This window comes from Eptesicus fuscus, chromosome 23 (assembly GCF_027574615.1).
Source record: "Eptesicus fuscus isolate TK198812 chromosome 23, DD_ASM_mEF_20220401, whole genome shotgun sequence".
Taxonomy (NCBI): domain Eukaryota; kingdom Metazoa; phylum Chordata; class Mammalia; order Chiroptera; family Vespertilionidae; genus Eptesicus; species Eptesicus fuscus.
This window is the reverse complement of record NC_072495.1, coordinates 1,544,054-1,565,496: the sequence shown is the minus strand read 5'-3', so window position 1 is coordinate 1,565,496 and position 21,443 is coordinate 1,544,054. Positions and strand designations below refer to the sequence as shown.

The following is a 21,443-nucleotide window of genomic DNA, read 5'->3' as shown; positions in this document are numbered from 1 at the left end:
CTCATGGCACTGCTTATTGGGAATGCCGTGTGCACGTTCATATTTAGACATGCAATCCTATGTAATAAAAGCCCAACACGCAAATCGACCAAATGGTGAAACAACTGGTCGCTGTGATGCGCACTGACCACCAGGGAGCAGATGCTCAACACAGGAACTGCCCCCTGGTGGTCAGTGCACTCCCACAAGGGGAGCACCGCTCAGCCAGAAGCCTGGCTCACGGCTGGTGAGCGCAGCGGCGGTGGTGGGAGCCTCTCCCGCCTCCACGGCAGCGCTAAGGCGCAGCGAGCAGGCAGGCGGTAAGGTGCGAGGGGTCCCGGGCTGCGAGAGGGTGCAGGCAGGGCTGAGGGACCCCCGCCCCAGTGTACGAATTTTGTGCACCGGGCCTCTAGTATATAGATTGTCATACAGCCCCCCATTGCTTGGCTTTTCAGTTACAGAGAACTGCCACACACCTCACCTCTAGCTGACAGGTTGGAGACCGGACACTACCTGTGTGTGTGTGTGTGTGTGTGCTGTGTACATGTGTGCATGCACATAGATGTGTCTGAGTGCGCGTGTGGCATGCATGCGTGTGTGTGTTGTGTGCATTCTGCTCGTCACTCCCCGCAGTGATGTCAGTGCTGTCCTCCTCCCAGGCGCTGCCCGGCCCGCACTACTACACCTGGGGCGACCACGGCGGCATCATCGTGGCCATCGCCCAGGGCATGGAAACCAACGAGCTGAAGTAAGTGTCTGAGGAAGCTTCTCTTTTAACCCGCACTGTCCTCCCAGAGCATCCGAGTCTGGTGATAACCGGCCTCTCGGCCGCACTGGGTGTGACAGCACAGCTGTGACGTGAAGAAACCACTGAGCTCGCTTTCACACAATCGGAGTAATGACCTGCCCGTCCCAGCTCCCGGGCGCCACGAGGAATAATGAGATAATCTCACTGATGTGAAAAGCTACAGCTCCATTACGTATAAGTCCCTCATGATTCACAGTACACTGCCGACCCTTCACACTGCTTTCCACTGCCCCGTGTGTCGCACAGACGGACATTACTCCCGCAGCCACTGACAATTAGTACTCACGATCCGTGAGCAATGATTTTAGGGTCCATGCAAAGTGATGGCCAGTTGACTTGTAGTCATACATTTGGTTTTAGGGGGGACAGTTGGGGTTAACCACATCATTTGACAGACGGGAAACCGAGGCTCAGCGACATAACATGACTTGCCCAGCGTCTCCCGTTCATTAGCGACAGGGAGACTGGCACTCTGGTCTTTAAATCATGTTCTACGCTCTTCAGTATGTTGCTCCGAAAAGCAAAAATGTCGGGAGTTTGAAACTTCTGGCCCCTGAAGTCTGATTTTATCAAGACCAGTCCTTGGATGCTTTTGTCCCCGAGGACGGGAGTGCATTCTGTCCGCATTCGGTGGGGAACTGGCCTCACTGCGCTGCTCTGCGGAGCACCATGCGGGGAATCCCGGGGGGGGGGGGGGGGGGGGGGCGTCGTGCCCGTCATGCTCAGTGCGGGGAGGAGAGCCTGCTAGAAGCAGGGCCGGCACTGCGAGCGGCAGATGGGCCCCCTGTGGTGAATGTGGCGTGTGCCGAGCAGCCCAGCCTTGGGGCAGAGAGAGCCGGGTCCCAGTGCCGGGCGTGGCCCACACGGTCCCGGGCCGTGGGCACTGCCCACAGAGAGGCTGTGTGCGCGGCACTTGGTATCTACTTTCCGATGGCACTTGCTCAGATGAGGCGGCCACAGAGCGCACTTCTCCCCACACGTAGCTGCCCTGTATCTACCATCACCTTATCAGCTCCCTCCCACCCATTCAGCAAGCACGGGTCCTGGGAGGCAGCGTGTCCAGCGATGAGTAGGCTCTTCCCCAGGTCTGAAGGAGCTCCTACTGTGTGTGGTGTTGGGCAACGACTGAGAGAAACAGAGTAGGGCCGTAGTCTGGCTTCCTAGGAACACTTATCCTTCCCGTGGCCGGCAGACCGTGGTCGGTGCCAGGGGTTCGGAGTGAAGCTTCTACAGGTTCCATTTGCACTCCAAGCTGGCTTCCCCGAGTGGTCATGAGACTCCTGTCCCCACCTCCCGCCGGGGCTCAGGGAGCAGGGTCCTGGCGGCACCAGCTGGCGCTAGATGTGACCAGGAAAACCGGTGGCGGGCGCCACTGCCTCCCGGACACGTGGAAGGGGCTCGCTGTGGAGTGTGGGGACCACGGACACGGTAGCGTTGCTCTGTTTGGATGGGCCATGGAGGTGTCAGTGTGTGTGGGTTAGGTATTTGCAGATAGGATGCCTCTATGGACAGGTGCACGTGTCCCAGATATCAGTCTGAGCGTGGCCTGACTGGGTGGCCACCTGGCACTGACTCGGTCTGTTGCTCCCAGTTCTTTTGCTTCTCCCGCGGCTCTGCTTTGCCCTGGTGCTGCGTGCGGGCAGCTTGCTCAGCTGAGACGCAGGAAGTAACATGGAGTCAGTGCACATCCTCAGACCACGTCGCCATCCCAGGCATGCGCGATGGCTGCTGGCCCCCTGGATGCCAGAGGCGTCCGAGGCTCCAGGACTCCTGAGCCGGGCCTCCTCCACAGCCATCGCTCGCTCCTGAGTTTCACAGCGTTTATCGGCCGTCTCATTAATTTGCCATTGGCCACCAACTGACTCCTTTTGTCAGTTCCTTTTAATTACATGCCCAAATCCTTATTCATTCGCACAAGGAATACCATGACCGTGACGGTCAGTGGTCAGGGCCCACGCTGGAACGGGGCCTATTCTGTTAGGCAGAGTCTCAGGACAGTTACACCAGCACTTGTTGAACGTCTGTAATGAGCCAGGTGTTCTAGGTACCAAGGATACGAGGGTGCGGGAGGCATCGTTGGGAGCTTCCTGTGTCCACCGTGACTGTTGTGCTTTGAGCCAGCTGGATGGAGAAAGAGGCTAGATGAAGGGAATGCGTTTTTGTGGTTTTTTTTTTAAAAAATACGTTTTTATTGATTTCAGAGAGGGAGGGAGAGATAGAAACATCAAAGATGAGAGAGATCATTGATCGGCTGCCTCCTGCACGCCCCCTACTGGGGATTGAACCCACAACCTGGGCATGTGCCCTGACTGGGAATCAACCGTGACCTCCTGGTTCATAGGTCAGTGCTCACCCACGGAGCCACGCCAGCCGGGCAGAAAGGGCCTGTTTTGAAAGGAAGCTTTCTGACCCAAAGCCTTAGGGAGGACGCAGAGTAACATCAGAAACTACTAAGGTTCAGTGGGGACACCGCCCCAGGTGATTGCTGTGTTCTTTGAATCACCCGTGTCTCTCTCTTCCTGGGGAGCACAGGTAACTAAGAGTGCCTGTGGCTTGTTTCAGCTTCTGCCCGGTTCTCCCTGAGGCTGTGACCTTTGTCAGTGTGAACTGAAATTGAGACAAAAAGTGGGTGCTTTGTTTTGCTCGTGTGGACACGTCTGAAACGGTAAATCAGAGCCCGTTGGGGGATTCGCTCCCTCCCCGCGCAGCACGCTGCCAGGACTGCTCAGGGCAGGCTTCCTGCCCACAGAGGACTGTCTGCGCACTGACCCCGAGGACCCGGGCGGGCTGCTGACTCGGTCGTGAAGGACGCATCGGTGTCCGGGCGCCTGGCAGGGGGCTGCGCTGTTGGTGGCCACTGAGAATGCTTTGTACTTGCACAAGCGCCACCCTCCTCCCGGCGGCTTCCGGTTGGGAAAGGTTCCCTCTGGGAGCCCAGCGAGGGCACTGGGGAGGCCACCGAGCACAGTTTGGACTGAGGTCTGGAGGCAGCGCTGCAGCTTCCGGGTGTAGGAGGCAGTGGTTAACGGTTGACGTGGTTACGCTTCCTGGGAGAGCTGCAGGGAGCCCCGCACCCCTCCTCTCACCCTCATGTGGTTCTCCACCGCTGAGTTAGGAAGGGGCAGCGTTCTTCCCCTCTGCACTGTGGTTGGCATCGTTGTATTGTCTGTGTAACTAGCCCGTTCCCTCTGCAGATCTGAGAGCTCTGCCTGCCTTCTTGTTCTCACGCGGCTCACTGACCAATGGGTCCCGCTCGTGGGCACTAGGTGTCTTGTTTTGGGTTGAGATCAAACCATCCATCAGCACACGGGATTTGTTTGTTTCCCTGGCCGTGAATGTATTTAACTGTGTGGTCCACGAAGATTCTCCTAAAAAATAATGTCCGTCATTACCCTGCTTCAGAAGTGGCGACGGGTTCGATTCCTGGTGAGGGTACATGCCCAGGTTGTGGGTTTGATCTCTGGTCGGGGTGCGTACAGTAGGCAGCTGATGGGAGGCAGCTGATGGATGTTTCTCTCTCACATCCATGTTTTGATGCGATCTCTCTTCCTCGCCCTCTCTTCCTTGTCTCTAAAATCAATGAAAGTGCTAAAAGTGGTACTAAGACTTGCTCTAGGTTGAGAGACTGAAGAGGTGTAACAGCCCAGGGCAATGAGTAATCCTTGACTGAATCCTGAACTGGAAAAAGAAAGTAGCTACAATAATACGGAACCAAGGAAAAATGAATAGTCTGTAAGTAACACTGAGTTCGTGTGAGTCTTCTTAGATGTGATACCTGAGCACGTCACGTGGTGCAGGAGCCTGAGGAGTCAACTTACTCCCATGTCAGCCTCAGAATTATCTCAAACCGAAAGCATACCCGCCCGACGAGGAATTCTCTTCAGACGATCTGCCAAGAGGAGACCAGTCCGTCCCTCTCGACATTCTCGTGTTGCCCTGCAAACCGCTGAGTGGTTTAGCGCGTAGCCTTCTCGCAGAAGCACCAGTTCTGGTAATCTCAGTATGAGAGGAAGTGATGATGCCATGAACAGATTTATGTCAAGGATTAAGATCCTGAGTGAGTAATTCTGAAATCTCAGAAACATGTGAAAAGTGAAAGGAAAGTTTTGTATATAATTGGGACCTAAGAGGAACCGCAGTATCTTTGTGATTCTAATGAAAGATCTAATTGAGTGGTTTCTCATGTTGAACCTCTCACCAGCTTCCTGGGTGATGAAGCAAATAGGCACATTTTCTCCTCCTCCTTTTCAGTCCTCCTATGTAACAAAAGCCTAATATGCAAATTGTCCCCTTGACCGCTCGCTATGACGTGCGCTGACCACCAGGGGGTGGCGTGGAACATGGCAGGCATCGGCGATGCTGCGCTAGCAGCGGGTGGCAGTGGAGGTGCTGCCAGCTCCAATGGGCCCCAATGAGAGCAGGACTGCGGCGGGATGGTGGAGCAGGTGAGCGGGCGGCACTAGGCCAAGGTGGGTGCAAGAGGGGCCCAATCACCCTGCAGATGGTGACCAGTGGAGGCAGTGGGGGTGGGGCCACTGCCCGGCTCCCAGGCACTGAGGGAGCCAGGCGGGAGCCCAGTCACCCCACAGATGGGGCCTGATGACTCAGATGGAGGGGGACACGTGGGGGCCTGGAGGCCCAGGTGCTGCCCAGGGCCCAGAGGTCAACTGGCACCTGCCCTGCCACCCCAGACGCTCACACTTCAATTGCCAGCCAGGCCTAGGGACCGCACCCATGCACGAATTTCGTGCACCAGGCCTCTAGTATAAGTGATAATTTAAAGTCATTACAGCCTGGCCGGCGTGGCTCAGTGGCTGAGCATTGACCTATGAACCAGGAGGTCATGGTTCGATTCCAGCCAAGGGCACATGCCCAGGTTGTGGGCTAGATCCCCAGTGTGGGGCTTGCAGGAGGCAGTCAATCAATGATTCTCTCATCATTGATGTTTCTCTTTCTTTATCCCTCTCCCTTCCTCTCTGAAATCAATAAAAATATATTTTAAAAAGTAAAAGTAAGTAAAATTGTTATAATTACTTGGATGCTGCTCCGTTTCTCAAGGGCTCACTTTTTCATCCTGATGTAGTCCGCCTTGGAGACCTTCCTCCTCATATACTTTCCCTCCAACTTTTTAGTCTTTAGGACCTCAGGAAAAGGTGAAAGAATTACAGAAACATCACTCACGTAACTTCACCTAGGATCACCAATGGCAAATTTTCTCAACTTCCGTCTGTCACCCATCTATTTATCTAGCCTGTCTGTCTGTCTGTCTGTCAATCCATACTTCTCCAATCCATAAAGGTATTTTTCCATACAGTCAGCATGCCATTGTCACATACAAGGAAGTTCACATGACCTCGGTGTTACTTGTAGACTATGGCTCCATATTATAGCTACTTACTTTTTCCAGCCCAGGACTCAGTCAGGGGTTACTCCTTGCATTTGGCTGTTACGCCTCTTAACCTATAGCAAACCCTCTCCCTTTCCTGTTTGTTTTTCATGACCTTGATTTTTTTTTTTTTTGAAGACTCCAGACCAGTTGTCATGTGGAGTGTCCCGAGTTGCGGGTTTATTGCATAGAATAGCACATAGATGACTGTTGTCCTTAGTGCTTTATTGGCAGCACACAGTGTCAGGTTGTCCTGCTGTTAGTGATGCCAAGTTTGGAGAAGGTTGTGATTCTTACAAGGTCCACTGTAAAGTTTTTATTCATGGGGAGCTCTCCCTGTCCTCACTGGTTGCTGGTAAGTGGGCTTCTTGGGATGTCCTGAGAAAAAGAAGTTCCTGAGACTTGCATGGGAGAGTGAGTGGCACTTATTTGCATGGAGTTCAATCCATGGGTTTCCAGGGTTCCATTTCCCTTCGTCCTGCCCTAGAGGAAGCGTAGCTGTGGCTTCAGCAGAGCTGGGATTAAAGCTGTTGCCCAGAGGTTCCGGAACATTCCGTGTCTGCACAGAAGCGGGAAAGACAGCATCAGGCTGGCTTAGCCTGTGTTCCCCACTGCAGTCCGCCCGTCCAGTGTGTGTGGTCTGCAGGATCAGATGGGCCAAGAGAGCGAGCACCTTTCTCTAGGGGACTGTATTCCCAAATGTCCGCAGGCTGCATTGGCCTTGCCTTGCGTAGCCAGTGATTTCTGCTCCGAGGTGTGACTGATCGGCACCTTCCCTACGTCACCCCAACTCGGCTTTGTGGAGCCCCTTCCCCCCGTGGCCTGCAGGGAGTGGACAGCAGTTCCCTGGGGAGGGTGAAATAGCAGCTTGTAGGTTCTGGCCTTCCCTTCGCTCCTTCCTGCTCTCACTGCGGCTCGTCACAATGGTTTCAGATTACATTTCCCTGTTTGGAGCGAACGATGCATCTGTGGGTGACACCTTCACACCATGGGAACATCCGGTCCCCAGCTCGTTTCACCCGGTGATTTGAGCATCTAATGATGATTTCGTCTGAAGCAGTGATTACACTTTGGGTTACAGAATGGCCAGTTTCTCATTCTGTCATTGTTTTCAACATTTCCTCCTCCCTTCTCTCCCAGTGTTTGTGCCATTTAGATCCCTGGGCTCTGTCTTCAGTCAGTGCGTTCTCTGCCATCACCGTTTTTCTTCTTTATGTTCACATCAGTGCCCCGCTGCACGATTCGTGCACATTGAAAGGAAATTAATCAGAAGGTGGCCGGCGGGGCGGGACTGGGTGAGACGGGCCGGTCACGCCCTGGAGTCAACCTCCTGTGGTCCCTCCCCAGCCAGTTGCACCTGGGGTGGCGCTACGGCTCGAAGGGCGTCTGCGGAGTGAGCGGGGTCCCTCCGACAGGTGGGGTCCCTCAGCCTGGCCTGCGGGGATTGGGCTGAAACCAGCTCTCCGACATCCCGAGGGGTCCCAGAGTGTGAGAGGGCGCTCTGCAAAGTTGCTGTCCTACAGGGTGCGGAAAGCAAACGCAAGTGTGCAGTAACCAGATTCGGGGTGACAGTGCAACAACATAACCCACGGCCAAAGGTGGAATCACGCAGCCCGCGAGGAATCGGGCTCCCTCCTCTCTGGTTCCGGGGTGTGTCACCCGAGAGCCGCTGCTGCCTCAGTCACTGCAGCTTGGCAGCTCCTGCGATGAGCGTCTGCCCCCTGGTGGTCAGTGTGCATCATACCTACCAGCCGGTCAGCCGGTCGGGTGGTCGCTTAGCCTTTAATATATATAGGTTTTCCTAAATTCAGCCGGTGGGGCCCCATCGAGCTGGCTCCTGTGTCCTCGGTGCTGACTGCATTGTCGCTGCGCGCGTCCTTGCTCTCTGGCACAGCCGGACACTCTGCTCTAGCCGGGACCCCTGCCTCTCCGGCAGCGCTGGCTCCTGTCACGGTGAGTATGGCCGGGAGCCCGGCCCCTGCCCTGAGACGCTAACCGCCAGGTCCTCTCGTTGCCTTTGGGCAGATACAGCACCAACGAGGGGGAGACCTGGCAGACGTCCGTCTTCTCCAGGAAGCCCGTGTTCGTGTACGGGCTCCTCACGGAGCCCGGCGAGAGGAGCACCGTCTTCACCATCTTTGGTTCCGACACGGAGAATGCGCACAGCTGGCTGATCCTCCAGGTCAACGCCACTGACGCCCTGGGTGAGCCCGCCTCTGCAGCCTGCTCGGGGCGTGTTTACTGGCCAGAGCCCCCGCTTCGGCGCTCTGTCCTCAGAGGGTTTGTGACTGTTTGAATGAGGTGGGCACATACACAATATGTGAGTGAGAAATATACGGCTGTTTCTTGGGCAATTATTATTATTTGAATCCTCACTCAATATTTTTCCATTGATTTTTAGGGAGAGTGGAAGAGAGAGGGAAAGACAGAGAGAAACATTGATGTGAGAGAAACACATCGGTTGGTTGCCTCCTGCACGTGCCCTGACCAGGGCCCGGGCCAGGGATGAGCCTACAGCTGAGGTACTTGCCCTTGACCAGAATCAAACCCGGGACCCTTTGGTCCTCAGGCTGACGCTCTCTCCACTGAGCCAAACCCACTAGGGCTCGGGCAGTTCTTAATGTGGGTCCGTGTGCTATTCTTTGATTCCTCATTTTGTTGTGGTCATTAGCACATAGTGGCTTTAGGTATACCTGTACTGAATATGAATGAATGAGTGATTTAATGAATGAATTAATGAATGGAAAACATTCTTTCAAATGAGCGGTTTGACAAATTTACCCGTAAGGGCTGTGCGAAAGGAGTGCCCACGGCGGCAGGCCTCGCCGTGTCTGGGCCCTCAGCGCGATCTGCTGGTCTAGGCAGAGAGAAGTGACTCGTTCCTCCCTGTCCCTTCCCTCTCCTCCTCCTCTGCTTGGCTGATGTGGTCTCAGCTGCGGGGATGCCCCCAGGCCTCCCATTCAGCCTCCACCAGGTCTTCCATGTTTCAGGATCCAATGGGCTTGGCTGCCAATAACGGGAAGCCTTCTCCCCCCCCCCCCCCCCCCCGCCCCCGCCTGTGTCGGAGCGTTGCGTGCGATCTGCCTTGAGTTACAAATTTGTGTCTCCCCTCGGTGTCTGCCGTTTCCCGTCAGCTACATCGTAAGGTCCTTAGAACCAGGGCCTGTCCCCTGCATCTTCACTCCTCATGAGCTACACAGTCTGACCGCCCTCCAGGCGGAAGAGCTTCACACGTACTTGCTGGTTTGAATGGAACTGAACGGACAGTCCATTTTCAGGCAGCATCGAATCTCACCGCGGACACGCATATATAAGAACGACATGAAGTACCAATGTTGACATAGGTTGGCTCTGGAATTCCTGTGGAACCCACTCTGCCTACATTTTGAGTGAATGCAGGCAGATTAAGTGATCGTCCAGGTTGGCTTATCTTTCTCAGCCTCCTTCACAAAGACCCTGTGCCTGCCAAGCAGTGACAGAAAGACCTGCATTGCTCTCCGGCCATGCTGCCTCGTGTGCCCACACCGGCCCGGAGGCAGGCAGGGCCCTGTGCTCCTGAAGATCGATCTGCACGGACTCAGCCTTTTCCCAGCTCCTTAGGAGATAGACCCTCCAGGTAGCTGACTCACCAGGACCCAGAGAGAGAGGACCAAACAAAGTCAGAAACGAAAGGGGTGAAGTGACAGCTGACCCCAAGAAATACAGAGGAGAGTAAAAACATATTATGAAAGACTTTATTCCAACAAATGGGACAACCTGGACGAAATGGACATATTCCTAGAAAAATGCAACCTTTCAAAACTCAATCAGGAAGAATCTGACAACCTGAATGGGCCGATAACTACTGATGAAATTGAAGCCATAATCACAAAACTCCCAGCAAACAAAAGTCCTGCTCTGGACGGCTTCACAGGGAGTTTTACTGAACGTTCCAAGAAGAAGTAACACCTCTTCTCCTCAAACTATTCCAGAAAATTCAAGAGGAAGGAACACTTCCAAGCTCTTTCTATGAGGCCAGCATTACTGTAATTCCAAAACCAGATAAAGATACTAAAAAGAAAGAGAACTATAGGCCAATATCTTTGATGAACATATAGAGGGAAAGACAGAGAGAAACATCAATGCATTAAAAAGTTCATACACCATGACCAAGTGGGACTTATTCCAGGGATGCAAGGCTGATACAATATTTGCAAATCAATAAATGTAACATATCACATAAATAGATTGCAAGACAAAAATCACATGATCATATCAAATTGATGCAGAAAAAGCTTTGACAAAATCCACCACCCATTTTTGATAAAAACTCTCAGCAAAGTGGGAATCAAGGGATCATCTCAACATGATAAAGGCCATATATGACAAATCTACAGCCAACATCATACTCAATGGGCAAAAACCAAAATCATTTCCCCTTAGAGCAGGATCAAGACAGGGATGCCCACTTTCACCATTCTGGTTCAAAATAGTACTAGAAATCCTAGCCATAGTGATCAGACAAAAAGAAGAAATAAAAGGTACCCAAATTGGAAAGGAGGAAGTAAAACTCATTCACAGATGTACATAGAAAACTCCATAAAAAAATCACTAGATTAATAAATTAATTTGGCAACATATTTGGATACAATATTAACACCCAGAAATCTATGGCATTTTTACACACCAATAATGAACTCTCAGAAAAAGAAACAAAAACAAAAAAATCACATTCACCATTGCAACAAAAAAATTAAGATACTTAGGAATAAACTTAACCAAGGAGGTAAAAGACCTGTACTCGGAAAACTACAGGATATTGAAAAAAGAGATAGAGGAAGATATAATAACTAGAAGAATGTACCGTGTTCATGTATTAGTAGAATCAACATCATTAAAATATCCATACTACCCAAAGCAATCTATACGTTCAATGCAATTCCTATTAAAATACCAATGACATATTTGACAGACCTAGAACAAACACTCCAAAAATTTATATGGACCCAAAAAAGACCCCAAATAGACACAGCAATCTTGAGAAAGAAAAACAAGGAAGAATAACAATACCAGACATCAAGTTATACTACAAAGCCACTGTACCCAGAACAGCCTGGTACTGGCACAAGAGCAGGCACATAGACCAATGGAACAACAGGGAACCCAGGAATTGACCCAAGCCATTACGCTCAGTTAATATTTGACAAAGGAGGCAAGAGCATACAATGGAGTCAAGACAGTCTTTTCAGTAAATGGTGGTGGGAAAATTGGACAGATACATGCAAAAAAATGAAACTAGACCACTAACTTACACCATATACAAAAATAAACTCAAAATGGATAAAAGACCTAAATGTAAGTCATTAAACCATAAAAATCCTAGAAGAACCCATAGGGAACAAAATCTCAGACATCTCTCATAGCAACACGTTTACAGATACATCTTCTAGGGCCGTGGTTGGCAAACTGCGGCTCGCGAGCCACATGCGGCTCTTTGGCCCTTGAGTGTGGCTCTTCTACAAAATACCACGGCCTGTGAGAGTCTATTTTGAAGAAGAGGCATTAGAAGAAGTTTAAGTTTAAAAAATTGGGCTCTCAAAAGAAATTTCAATCGTTGTACTGTTGATATTTGGCTCTGTTGACTAATGAGTTTGCTGACCACTGTCCTAGGGCAACGGAAACTAAGGAGGAAATAAACAAATGGGACTACATCAAAATAAAAAGCTTCGGCACAGCGAAAGAAACCATCAACAAAAGGAAAAGGGAGCCCACTGTATGGGATAGTACATTTGCCAATGATATATCCAATAAGGGGTTAATCTCTAAAATATATAGGGAACTCTAAAAGGAAGACAATCCAATTGAAAAATGGGCAAAGAACTTAAATATACACATCTCCAAACTGGACATACAGATGGCCTAGAGACATATGAAAAAATGCTCAGTCACTGATCATCGGAGAGATGCAAATCAAAATGACAAGGCGGTATCATCTCACACCTGACAGAATGGCTATCATCAACAAATCAACCAATGACAAGTGCTGGCGAGGATGTGGAGAAAAAGGAACCCTCGTGCACTGCTGGTGGGAATGCAGACTGGTGCAGCCACTGTGGAAGACAGTATGGCATTTCCTCCAAAATTAAAAATGGAACTTCCCAGTGATCCCACTTCTAGGACGGACTATATCCTAAGAAATCAGAAAACCAATCAGAAAGGATATATGCCCCCCTGTGTTCATAGCAGCACAGTTTATCATAGCTAAGATCTGGAAACAGCCTGGTGCCCATCAGCAGACGAGTGGGTAAAAAACGGATACATCTACACAACGGAATACTATGCTGCAATAAAAAAGGAACTTTTACCATTTGCAACAGCATGGTTAGACCTGGAGAGCATCATGCTGAGCGAAATAAGCCAGTCAGAGAAAGACAAGTATCACATGATCTCACTCATATGTGGAATCTATGAACAACATAAACTGATGAACAAAATAGATCCAGAGGCAGAGAAGCATGGAGCAGACTAGTGATCCTCGGAAGGAAGGCTGGGGCTGGGCGGGGCCGGGGTGGGAAGAGATCAACCCAAGAACGTGTGCATATCCACGACCCATGGACACGCACAATAGTGTGGGGAAGGCCTGGGGTGGGGGGACAGGAAGGGTCAGTGGGGCGGGGAGGGGACATATGTAACACTTGTGACAGTAAAGAGGAGAGGAGACCCTCTGGTACCTGTTCCTGAAGGGACTGGAGCGGTGGGAGCGTCCACGTGCTCAGGGTCTAAGATGGCGGCCCAGCAGGCGGAGCCTCCCGCCTCCTCCCCGGACCCGAGTGGAATCAGGACGACAGCACAGAACAGTCCGCCGGACAGAGTGCCGGGACCCAGGGGGACAGAAGAAGCCGCCTGGAGCCTGGGAACGCCCAGCGGCTGAGAACACGGAGGCCAGCTCAGTGCTCACCCCCGTGCTGGGCTCCCCAGCTGGAGCCCTGGTGCCGGGAGGAGGACCCGGATGACGCCCCTGAGCCCGAGGACATCCGCTGCTCGCCTAGAGGGCAGGACTCGCACCCGGGCTCCAGCGAGACAGCAGCCCGGCAGGACCCGAGCCGCACAGGGGAGACTGGCTTTCAGATGCGGGCCATCTTCTCTTCACGCCATGACCAGCCTCCCTCCACGCGCCACACCTTCCCGTCATAACCTGAGGACCCCTGCTGGCCTCCCCGGGAGGACCCCGAGATCCCACCCACCACACCGTCCTCAGACCCCAGGGGGTGGCGCTGACCTTGGAGAGACCCAGAGTGAGTTTGAATCCGTGTTAACCTGGTGAGCACCACTCGCCCCCCTGGAGACTCATGGGAGCCTCTCACACGACTCGAGTGTCGTCAGCCATTTCTGTGGCAGAGCCTGACCAGCAGCTGCGGAGGGAGGCCGCAGGCGGAGGCGGGTCTTGGGGTGCCCTGGGTCTTAGGCCGACCTGCCCAGGCTCGGTGCTGGGGGACGTCTGCCTTACTCACTTGGCCCCTCCCATGCCCACTCTGGCCAGCAGAGGCAGCCACCAACTGTGGGACAATTTGTGGCTCTTACCGGGCTGGTCAGACAGCATCTGACCTTGAGCTGCCTGAAGTCCCTCCCAAGAGGCCCCAGAACCCACACACGGTTGCGGGGATGAGACCCCGTGGGAGCAGGTCCTCTCAGCAGTCTGAGGCCAGTCTGCCCACGGACTGGCAACAGCAGTGAAAGCCCGCCCTCCCCGGCGGCCACACAACCCGCAGGAGGAGCCTTCCTGAGCCCCCAGCCCAAGGACTCCCGCTGCAGCCCCCTCCCCGGCGGCCACAGCGGGCCACCCTCACCGGCGGCCACAGCGGGCCACCCTCACCGGGCCACCCTCCCCGGCGGCCACAGGGGGCCACCCTCCCCGGCGGCCACAGCGGGCCACCCTCCCCGGCGGCCACAGCGGGCCACCCTCTCCGGCGGCCACAGCGGGCCACCCTCCCCGGCGGCCACAGCGGGCCACCCTCCCCGGCGGCCACAGCGGGCCACTCTCCCCGGGCGGCCACAGGGGGCCACCCTCCCCGGCGGCCACAGCGGGCCACCCTCCCCGGCGGCCACAGGGGGCCACCCTCCCCGGCGGCCACAGCGGGCCACCCTCCCCGGCGGCCACAGCGGGCCACCGGCCTCGGACACACCCAGGGCACCAGGAACCCTGGGGGCGGGGGGGGGGGGGTTAGGTCCCATGGAGGCAGACAGGCTCCCAGAGGCGGTGCGGACGCTGGTCCTGAGGATGCTCAGGAAGCTCCGTGGGGAACGCCCGCGGGGGCCTCCGCAGACTGAGCCTCAGGGCGGGACCCTAGGGAAGCCCGTCACACACAGGGCCCGCGGGGCTGCCTCCAGCTCCTCGCGAACATCCGTGTTCCGGGGGCCGCTTTCCTTTGTGTGGGGGCCACCCCGCCCGACAGGCTGGCCAGGGGCTTGGGACGGCCCCGGGCGGGGGCCTGGGCAGGGGCTGCCGGGCGGCAGGGCGGGGACCTCCCGGGCAGCGGCTCATGCTGTGTCCTCCGCAGGGGTCCCCTGCACCGAGAACGACTACAAGCTGTGGTCCCCGTCCGACGAGAGGGGCAGCCAGTGCCTGCTGGGCCACAAGACGGTCTTCAAGCGCCGGACGCCCCACGCCACGTGCTTCAACGGCGAAGACTTCGACCGGCCCGTGGTGGTGGCCAACTGCTCCTGCACCCGCGCCGACTACGAGTGGTGGGTGCCCGCGCCGCCTGGGGTGGAGGGTGCTGCCTGCTCGGCCGTGTGGGTCGGGAGCCGGCGTGGCCCTTGCCCTGAGGAGAGGAAGGAGCCACAGGAAGCAGATAGTGACGGAGCACCTTTCGTGGCGGCCGTGCCCGGCACTTCTTCCTCGGCTCGTCCCTCAGCTGCAGGGACGGTGATGTGGGCGGAGCGCTCCACCCGGGGATGGCAGCCACCATTCCGCAGGGGCACTCGGCTTGTGTCCGTGTGGGCGCCCCAAATGGCACGTACTGGGGGCCACGGGGGCAACTCCTGGTTCCTAGGAGCCCTGCTCTAGAGGGAGTTTCTTTCCTTATTTGAAACGTGGGAATGTTAGCGTGCACACACGCGCGCGCACACACACACACACACGCTAGTTCTTGAGCAGAGCATGGAGGACTGTTGAGAATGCAGGTGCGGAGCAGTGACACGCACACAGTAACTAACGGGGTGGAGCTGCTGGCCTGGGGGGCACCTCCATTGTGAGTACAGGTGGGAAGGAGGAGACGGGATGGCTGCTGGGCAGAGAACTTCTGGGGGAAGCCTCGTGGGCGATGGCCTTCGGGAAGGCCCAGATGTGAGGGCAGGAGCGTTCTGAGAGGAGGGCGCAGCAGCGTGGGGGCAGGGAGGTCGCTGGGGCTCTTGCTGGGTGTCTGGTTGGCGGGAGCGGGGCGGGGACGCGGGGGCGGTGTCAGTGCGTGGAGATGAGCCGAGAGCAGGAGGTGTCTGAAGGCTCCGCAGAGAGCTGAGGTCGGAGCCCTGAGGCAGGCGCTCGGGTCTGTGACCCGCACCAGGTCCGCACGGAGCAGCAGGCCTGTCCGCTGAGCTCGGATACTGAACTCAAACAGCTGACTCATGTTCCAGCAGCTGCTGAGGCCCAAGGAAACGCACAGCCTGGAGCCGGACACCCAGGTGCCTCTGGTCCAAGGTTGGATCAGGCCGTCCAGGGGATGCTTTAGGCCTTGCAGCCCGTGGTCTCTGCAGCTGCTCGCCCGGGTCTGGGCAGCAGGAACAGGGCCCGGTGGGTAGGCGTGGAGGGACCCAGTAAGTTCTCTTTACTGAAACAGCTGCCACCCTGGGCACGCCTCTGCGGACCAGGCTTCTGAGACTGACTGTGCGCATGGGTCGCCGGGGTCACGCTAACGTGCGAGGCTGACTCCCGAGTGGGCACCTCATGCAGCCGTGGCGATTCGGACGCTGCCTCCCCACACCCGCTCTGGGAGCAGGGGCTTTGGGCAGCCCAGACGCACATTCCCTTCGACAGCGTGTGGTCCCAGTAGCGTGGACGCTCCATAGCACCCCAAGCTGGGTGGTGCCCCCATGCTGCCAGGGCAGTGCCCACTGGCCTCTGATTAACCTGTAGCTGATCCGAGAGCCTTGCTGGCCTGAGTGAGTGGTCCCCTGACTGTAGAGGCCCTAGTCAGGGAGAGGGCCCTCTCTCTCTCCTCTATCCCCACGAAGTACTTAAAACGCAAACAAAACAACAAAAATACGCCGGGCAATCTAACAAATCTGACTTTTTCACTGTTATTTTTTCACTGGATGGTCACTGTTGGCCTTTTCTCTAAAATCCGCCACCAGGCAGCAACTCCAGAAACCAGGTCCCAGGGGCTGGGGGGCTGTCAGCCCTGGCCTGGCTCTCCTGGTCCATACGCCCACCACACCGACCAGAGACCCCGGGTGCTGAGTATTACAGACCAGGAAAGCCACCGCCCCTGCGCCCATGGAGTAGGGCTTCGGGCCAAGTGAGACCGTGAGGGTGAGGGTGAGGGTGATGGCCCGCGACAGCGCTAAAGGGAGTGCGGGTCTCGGCCGTCCGGCTGCTGTGCATCCCTCTGTCCGCTCGCTGCAGCTGCAGGGGAGGCACCCGCGCCCGCTGTGCGGACCTTGCGGTTGTGTGGCCCTGGACGTGGCAGTGGCCAGTGCGACGGCCTGAAGGTGGACCGCAGGAGAGGGAGTGAGAGCAGGTGACTGGTGGGATCTGCCGTCAGTGCAGCTCCCGAGTGGCACCTGCACTGGAGCGAGAGGTTGCTTCTGAGCCCTTCAGCTGCCCCCCTGCCCCTCCCCCCTCCGGAGGCCCCACCACTGGCCCACAGTGCCCTGGCTCAGGGTATGGCTTCTTTTATGTCTTTTTATAAATGCAAAAAGGTGGTTATCAAAGTATAGCAGACTCTTGTACATCTTTACGTTTCCCCACGTTGTCAAGAAGTGTGGCTTTCGAACTCCTGACGCAGCTCCTGGGCACACATGCATTTCTAGTCTGACCCGGTGCCCACACATCTTTGTACATGTAGATGCATGCACACACGTGACTGAAACAAGTTTTGTGAGGTGCCAGCCCCTGGTGAGTGGGCTGCGTTTTGCAGCCTTCTGTGTTTTAAGGGAGTGCGGGAGCTGCGGGGTGGGGAAACCCGCCTGGCAAGGGAGCTTGGCCGTTGGGAGACGAAACAGGAATGAGCTAACGCTGCAGCCAGCCCCCAGAAGGTGTACAGCAGCCCCTCAGTCAGAGGGTCTGCTTTCATGAGTAAGCCCTGCCTGGCACAGTAATAAACGTTTTCCTGAGCAATTCTGTAGGAAGGGCTACGTGTGAATTCTGGCAGGATACACAGACCACTGCCCGCACCTGGTCAGTGTTTTTCACGTAGTAGCTGTGTACGAAGTGTTTGTTGGACCGAACAGAGCAAACGAAGCCTTTCGGGAGAGCGAGCAGCTGGAAGTGCCTCTGAGTTTCCAGTCACGGTTTGGGCGGGGCCTGGACACGCGTGTGGCGAAACTGCCTCCCCTGGGAGTCCTTCAGTGCAGCCGGGAGAAGTCACGCTCCGGCAGAGCCTCGGCAAGAGCGAGACCCGCTTCCCTCTGCTCCCGGAGCGGGTGGGGTGGAGGCGGCATGGCCCCACGTGGCGGGGGGTCTCGAAGACCAAGGCGCTGGGTCCTGAAGGACAGGAGGGACACCGGTGATGCTGGGTAGTATGTGGACATGACCTTAAATAACATGGGTTTTAAAAAAGGGGGACATTTATTAACTCCTCTCTCTTTTTAATCCTCACCCGAGGATATTTCCATTGATGTTTAGAGAGGAAGAGAGAGGGAGAGAGGGAGAGAGAGAGAAACATTCATGTGAGAGAAGTGCATCGATGGTTTGCCTCCTGCATGAGCCTTGACCAGGGCCCTGGCCAGGAAGGAGCCTGCAACTGAGGTACGTGCCCTCGACCGGAATTGTATCTGGGACCTTCGGTCCGCAGGCCCACGCTCTACCCCCTGAGCCACACTGACCAGGCCTACTCTCTCTCCGAAGTCTCCCCGTCGTGTCCAGAAGGCGCACTAGGTGCTCGTGCTCTGAACGTTCGCTCTCCTTCCCGCGGCGAGCGGCAGGCGCAGTCTTCGGGTGGGTGCGGGATCTAGCTAACGTTCTGCTATTCTGTCTGGAGCATAATGATCGCGTTGGTTTTATCTCCTCGTGGCACGTGATAGTGGTTTACGATTCTGGTTCTGATGTAAAGGTCTGGAACGTGTCAGTGCAGAGCTGTGCGCAGTCTGTAACGGGGCGTGGAAGGAGCCCGTGATGCCGGTGCAGGCGGCGTGCGGGAGGCGCAGCGTCGGCCCTGAGGTGCAAACCGCGGCCGTGACCAGCCCTCGTTGCCTTTCAGTGACTTCGGCTTCAAGATGAGTGAAGACCTGCTGCTGGAAGTCTGCGTGCCCGACCCCGAGTTCTCTGAGCAGTCCTATTCCCCTCCTGCGCCCTGCCCTGCCGGCTCCACTTACAGGAGAACCAGAGGGTGCGTCTCACAGCGGCTGCAGCTCGGGGACTTGGGGTCCGCACTGGGTCTGAGAGCCCCGGGTGCCTTTCGTACTGGAAATGCCAGACTCCTCGGCGAGCAGGTGTCTTTATTTTTTTTTACTCCTCATCTGAGGATATTTTTCCATTCATTTTTAGAGAGAGTGTGAGAGAGCAGGAAAGAGAGAGAGAAACATCGATTGGTCGCCTCCTGTACTCGCCCGACCAGGGACCGGGCTGGGGAGGTACGTGCCCTGGACCAGAATCTGACCCGGTCCCTTTGGTCTGCAGGCCGATGCTCTATCCACTGAGCAAACTGGCTAGGGCTGGCAAGCAGGTTTCAAGTAGCTCGGGCAATATTTAACGTTAGGATGTTTGCAAACTCTTCCATCCGCAGTGAGAGAAAAAGGCAAGTCTGTAAGTTCCTCCACAACTTTACTTGTATCTGAAGTCATACATTTAGCACGCACATCGTCAGAGGAGCTTGTGGGGAAATGGGTGTAAAAGCTGTGCAGGATAGCACCAGTTGGTCTGAGCTGCTTCCTGATTCCGGCAGCGCTGGGCCTGACCTGAGGGATCCATGGGAAATGAGCAGGTGAACCCTGCTGTGCATGCTGGGAATGCGTTCCAGTCACAGAGCCTTTTTTAAAAAACATATTTTTATTGATTTCAGAGGGGAAGGGAGAATCATTGATCGGCTGCTTCCTGCACGCCCCCTACTGGGGATCGAGCCCACAACCCAGGCATGTGCCCTGACCGGAATCATTCCCCAGACCCTTCAGTCCGCAGGCCGACGCTCCATCCACGGAGCACCCCGGCCAGGGCTACAGAGCCCGCACGGCTGTTCTCTGACGTGTCTCACCTCTTGCTCTTGGGGTTGGGGGGACAGCTATCGGAAGATTTCCGGGGACACGTGCAGTGGAGGGGACGTCGAAGCGCGACTGGAGGGGGAGCTGGTCCCGTGCCCCGTGGCAGGTAAGAGGTGGCGCTTCCCTTGGCTTCTTGAGCCGTCGTTGGGACGTGGTGGTGATCTCGCAGCCTGTCCTGGGTCATCGAGAAAGAATGGCGTTAACGTTTCTCAGCGCTCCCTAAACCTGATCCAAACTCAGCTTATAGTACCCGTATGACTTCACAGGAATGAGAAGTGTTTTTGAAGGAAATCCCCTGTGTTCGTGGAGAAACGCTCACTCAGCACCCGCGGTGGTCCAGGGGGCCTGCCAGTGGTGCCCGGTCTCTTGTTCTTGATCTGCTTGGCAGAGCTGATGGGAAAGAGGCTTTTGCGGAAGTAGCTAGTGGTCTACCTTATTTTTGTGTTACTTATTATAAATAATACTAGTAGCCCTGCGCACGAATCCATGCGCCAGTAGCTCGCTGCCGCCCTCCAGTAGCTCTCCACCCATTGCCCTGCCCTCCTGTAGCTCCTCCCCTCTCACCGCCCCTCCCCCCCCATAGCTTGCTGCCCTGCCTCCTCCTGTAGCTCGCTGCCCCACCCTCCTGCTGATCCGTGATCCAGTCGTTACACGGTCGGTCATTACGCTTCACGGCGTAACGACCATTTGCTTATTACATCTTTATTAGATAGGATTGTAGTGGAATTTTACACATTTCAGTGTGCTTTTCCATGTGTTGTCATTTTAACTCCTGAAACATAATTAGCTCCGTTTTTTAAAAATGTGAGGAGGCCTGTTCAGAGGAGAGGATGGAATGACTTCCTTGAAGGCCACACAGCTGGTCAGTGAAGCAGAGAAGCACGCTCAGCTTCAAGGGAATGTGCTTCCTGTGAGCGCATGCGTGCTAACTAAGGAAATGGAGTGTGTGCACACGCTATACATGTGTTCCAACATGTTTAAGTCGATTTAGTGGTGATGGCACACGTTGAGGTATTTGTAGTAGAACACGAAGTTGTCCCTTTGCAAGGTGCTCATCTGAGCATCATTCCCCCTCGCTCTTCCCGGCTCTCATTCATGGGAAGCTTCCTCATTGGCCCTGAGCCCTGCCTCCTGCTCAGGCCTTGGGGAGGGCGATGATGGGCCTGGCTCCACCCGCAGGTGGACGCTAACTGAGCAGCCAAGAGTCCAAGCGAGTCCCGAGAGAAGCCGGTGTCCGCGCCAGCAGGGAGCGTGGCCTCTCGTTGGCTCACTGCTCGCCTGCTCGCCCTGTGTTTTGCACGCTTAGCTCCTTGGGCCTCTGACAGTCTTCCATCCTTGCCAGCGCTCAGCACGCCTCCCTGTGGAGACGGGGAGGACCAGGCTGCTGGGCCGCAGCAGCTCACTGGGGCTTCAGTGATTGCTCCGGGGGGCTGGAGTCGCACTTCTGTAATAAACGTTCCTGAGTAATTCAGCAAGGGGCCAAACTGCGTTTAAAGCCCTTTAACTGGTAGGAAAGCTGTTTTCTTTTCTGATGGAGGAGAGGCTAGAACAGGGAGTGAGGCGGACACATCTTCCTCGCAGCGGAGGCCTCCTCACAGCTGTTTGTTTTGATAAGTCTGGGGCTGAAGGCAGGCTTGTGCCAAGAAAGGAAGAGGGTGTAGGACTGATGGGACCCCACAGCGCTGCAAAGGTGAGGCACCTGGGCACCTGGAAGGCTTCCAAAATGAAGTCCATTTTCCCTTTATGGTACGAGTGCTGTAAGAGCACAGGTGGCTGCCCTGTGCCCGTGCTGGGACTGGCCGGCACCCTGTCCTTTCCTAAGGGAAGTTTCCATGGAAGGGCTGCGCTCCCAGAGCTTCCCTGGACACGGGCTCCACC

The 21,443-nt window shown here is 55.4% G+C and overlaps 1 protein-coding gene across 1 annotated transcript in view; it reads left to right on the top strand.

The window, feature by feature from the left end:
- The window catches only part of SORL1 (sortilin related receptor 1), a 159,467-nt gene that overhangs the window by 56,761 nt on the left and 81,263 nt on the right, over nucleotides 1-21,443 (top strand). Inside the window, exons 12-16 of the mRNA XM_054712585.1 lie at nucleotides 639-727; nucleotides 8,199-8,377; nucleotides 14,711-14,897; nucleotides 18,569-18,697; nucleotides 19,586-19,671. Coding sequence (XP_054568560.1) covers nucleotides 639-727; nucleotides 8,199-8,377; nucleotides 14,711-14,897; nucleotides 18,569-18,697; nucleotides 19,586-19,671 — 670 coding nt within the window. The remainder of the gene's footprint in view (nucleotides 1-638; nucleotides 728-8,198; nucleotides 8,378-14,710; nucleotides 14,898-18,568; nucleotides 18,698-19,585; nucleotides 19,672-21,443) is intronic.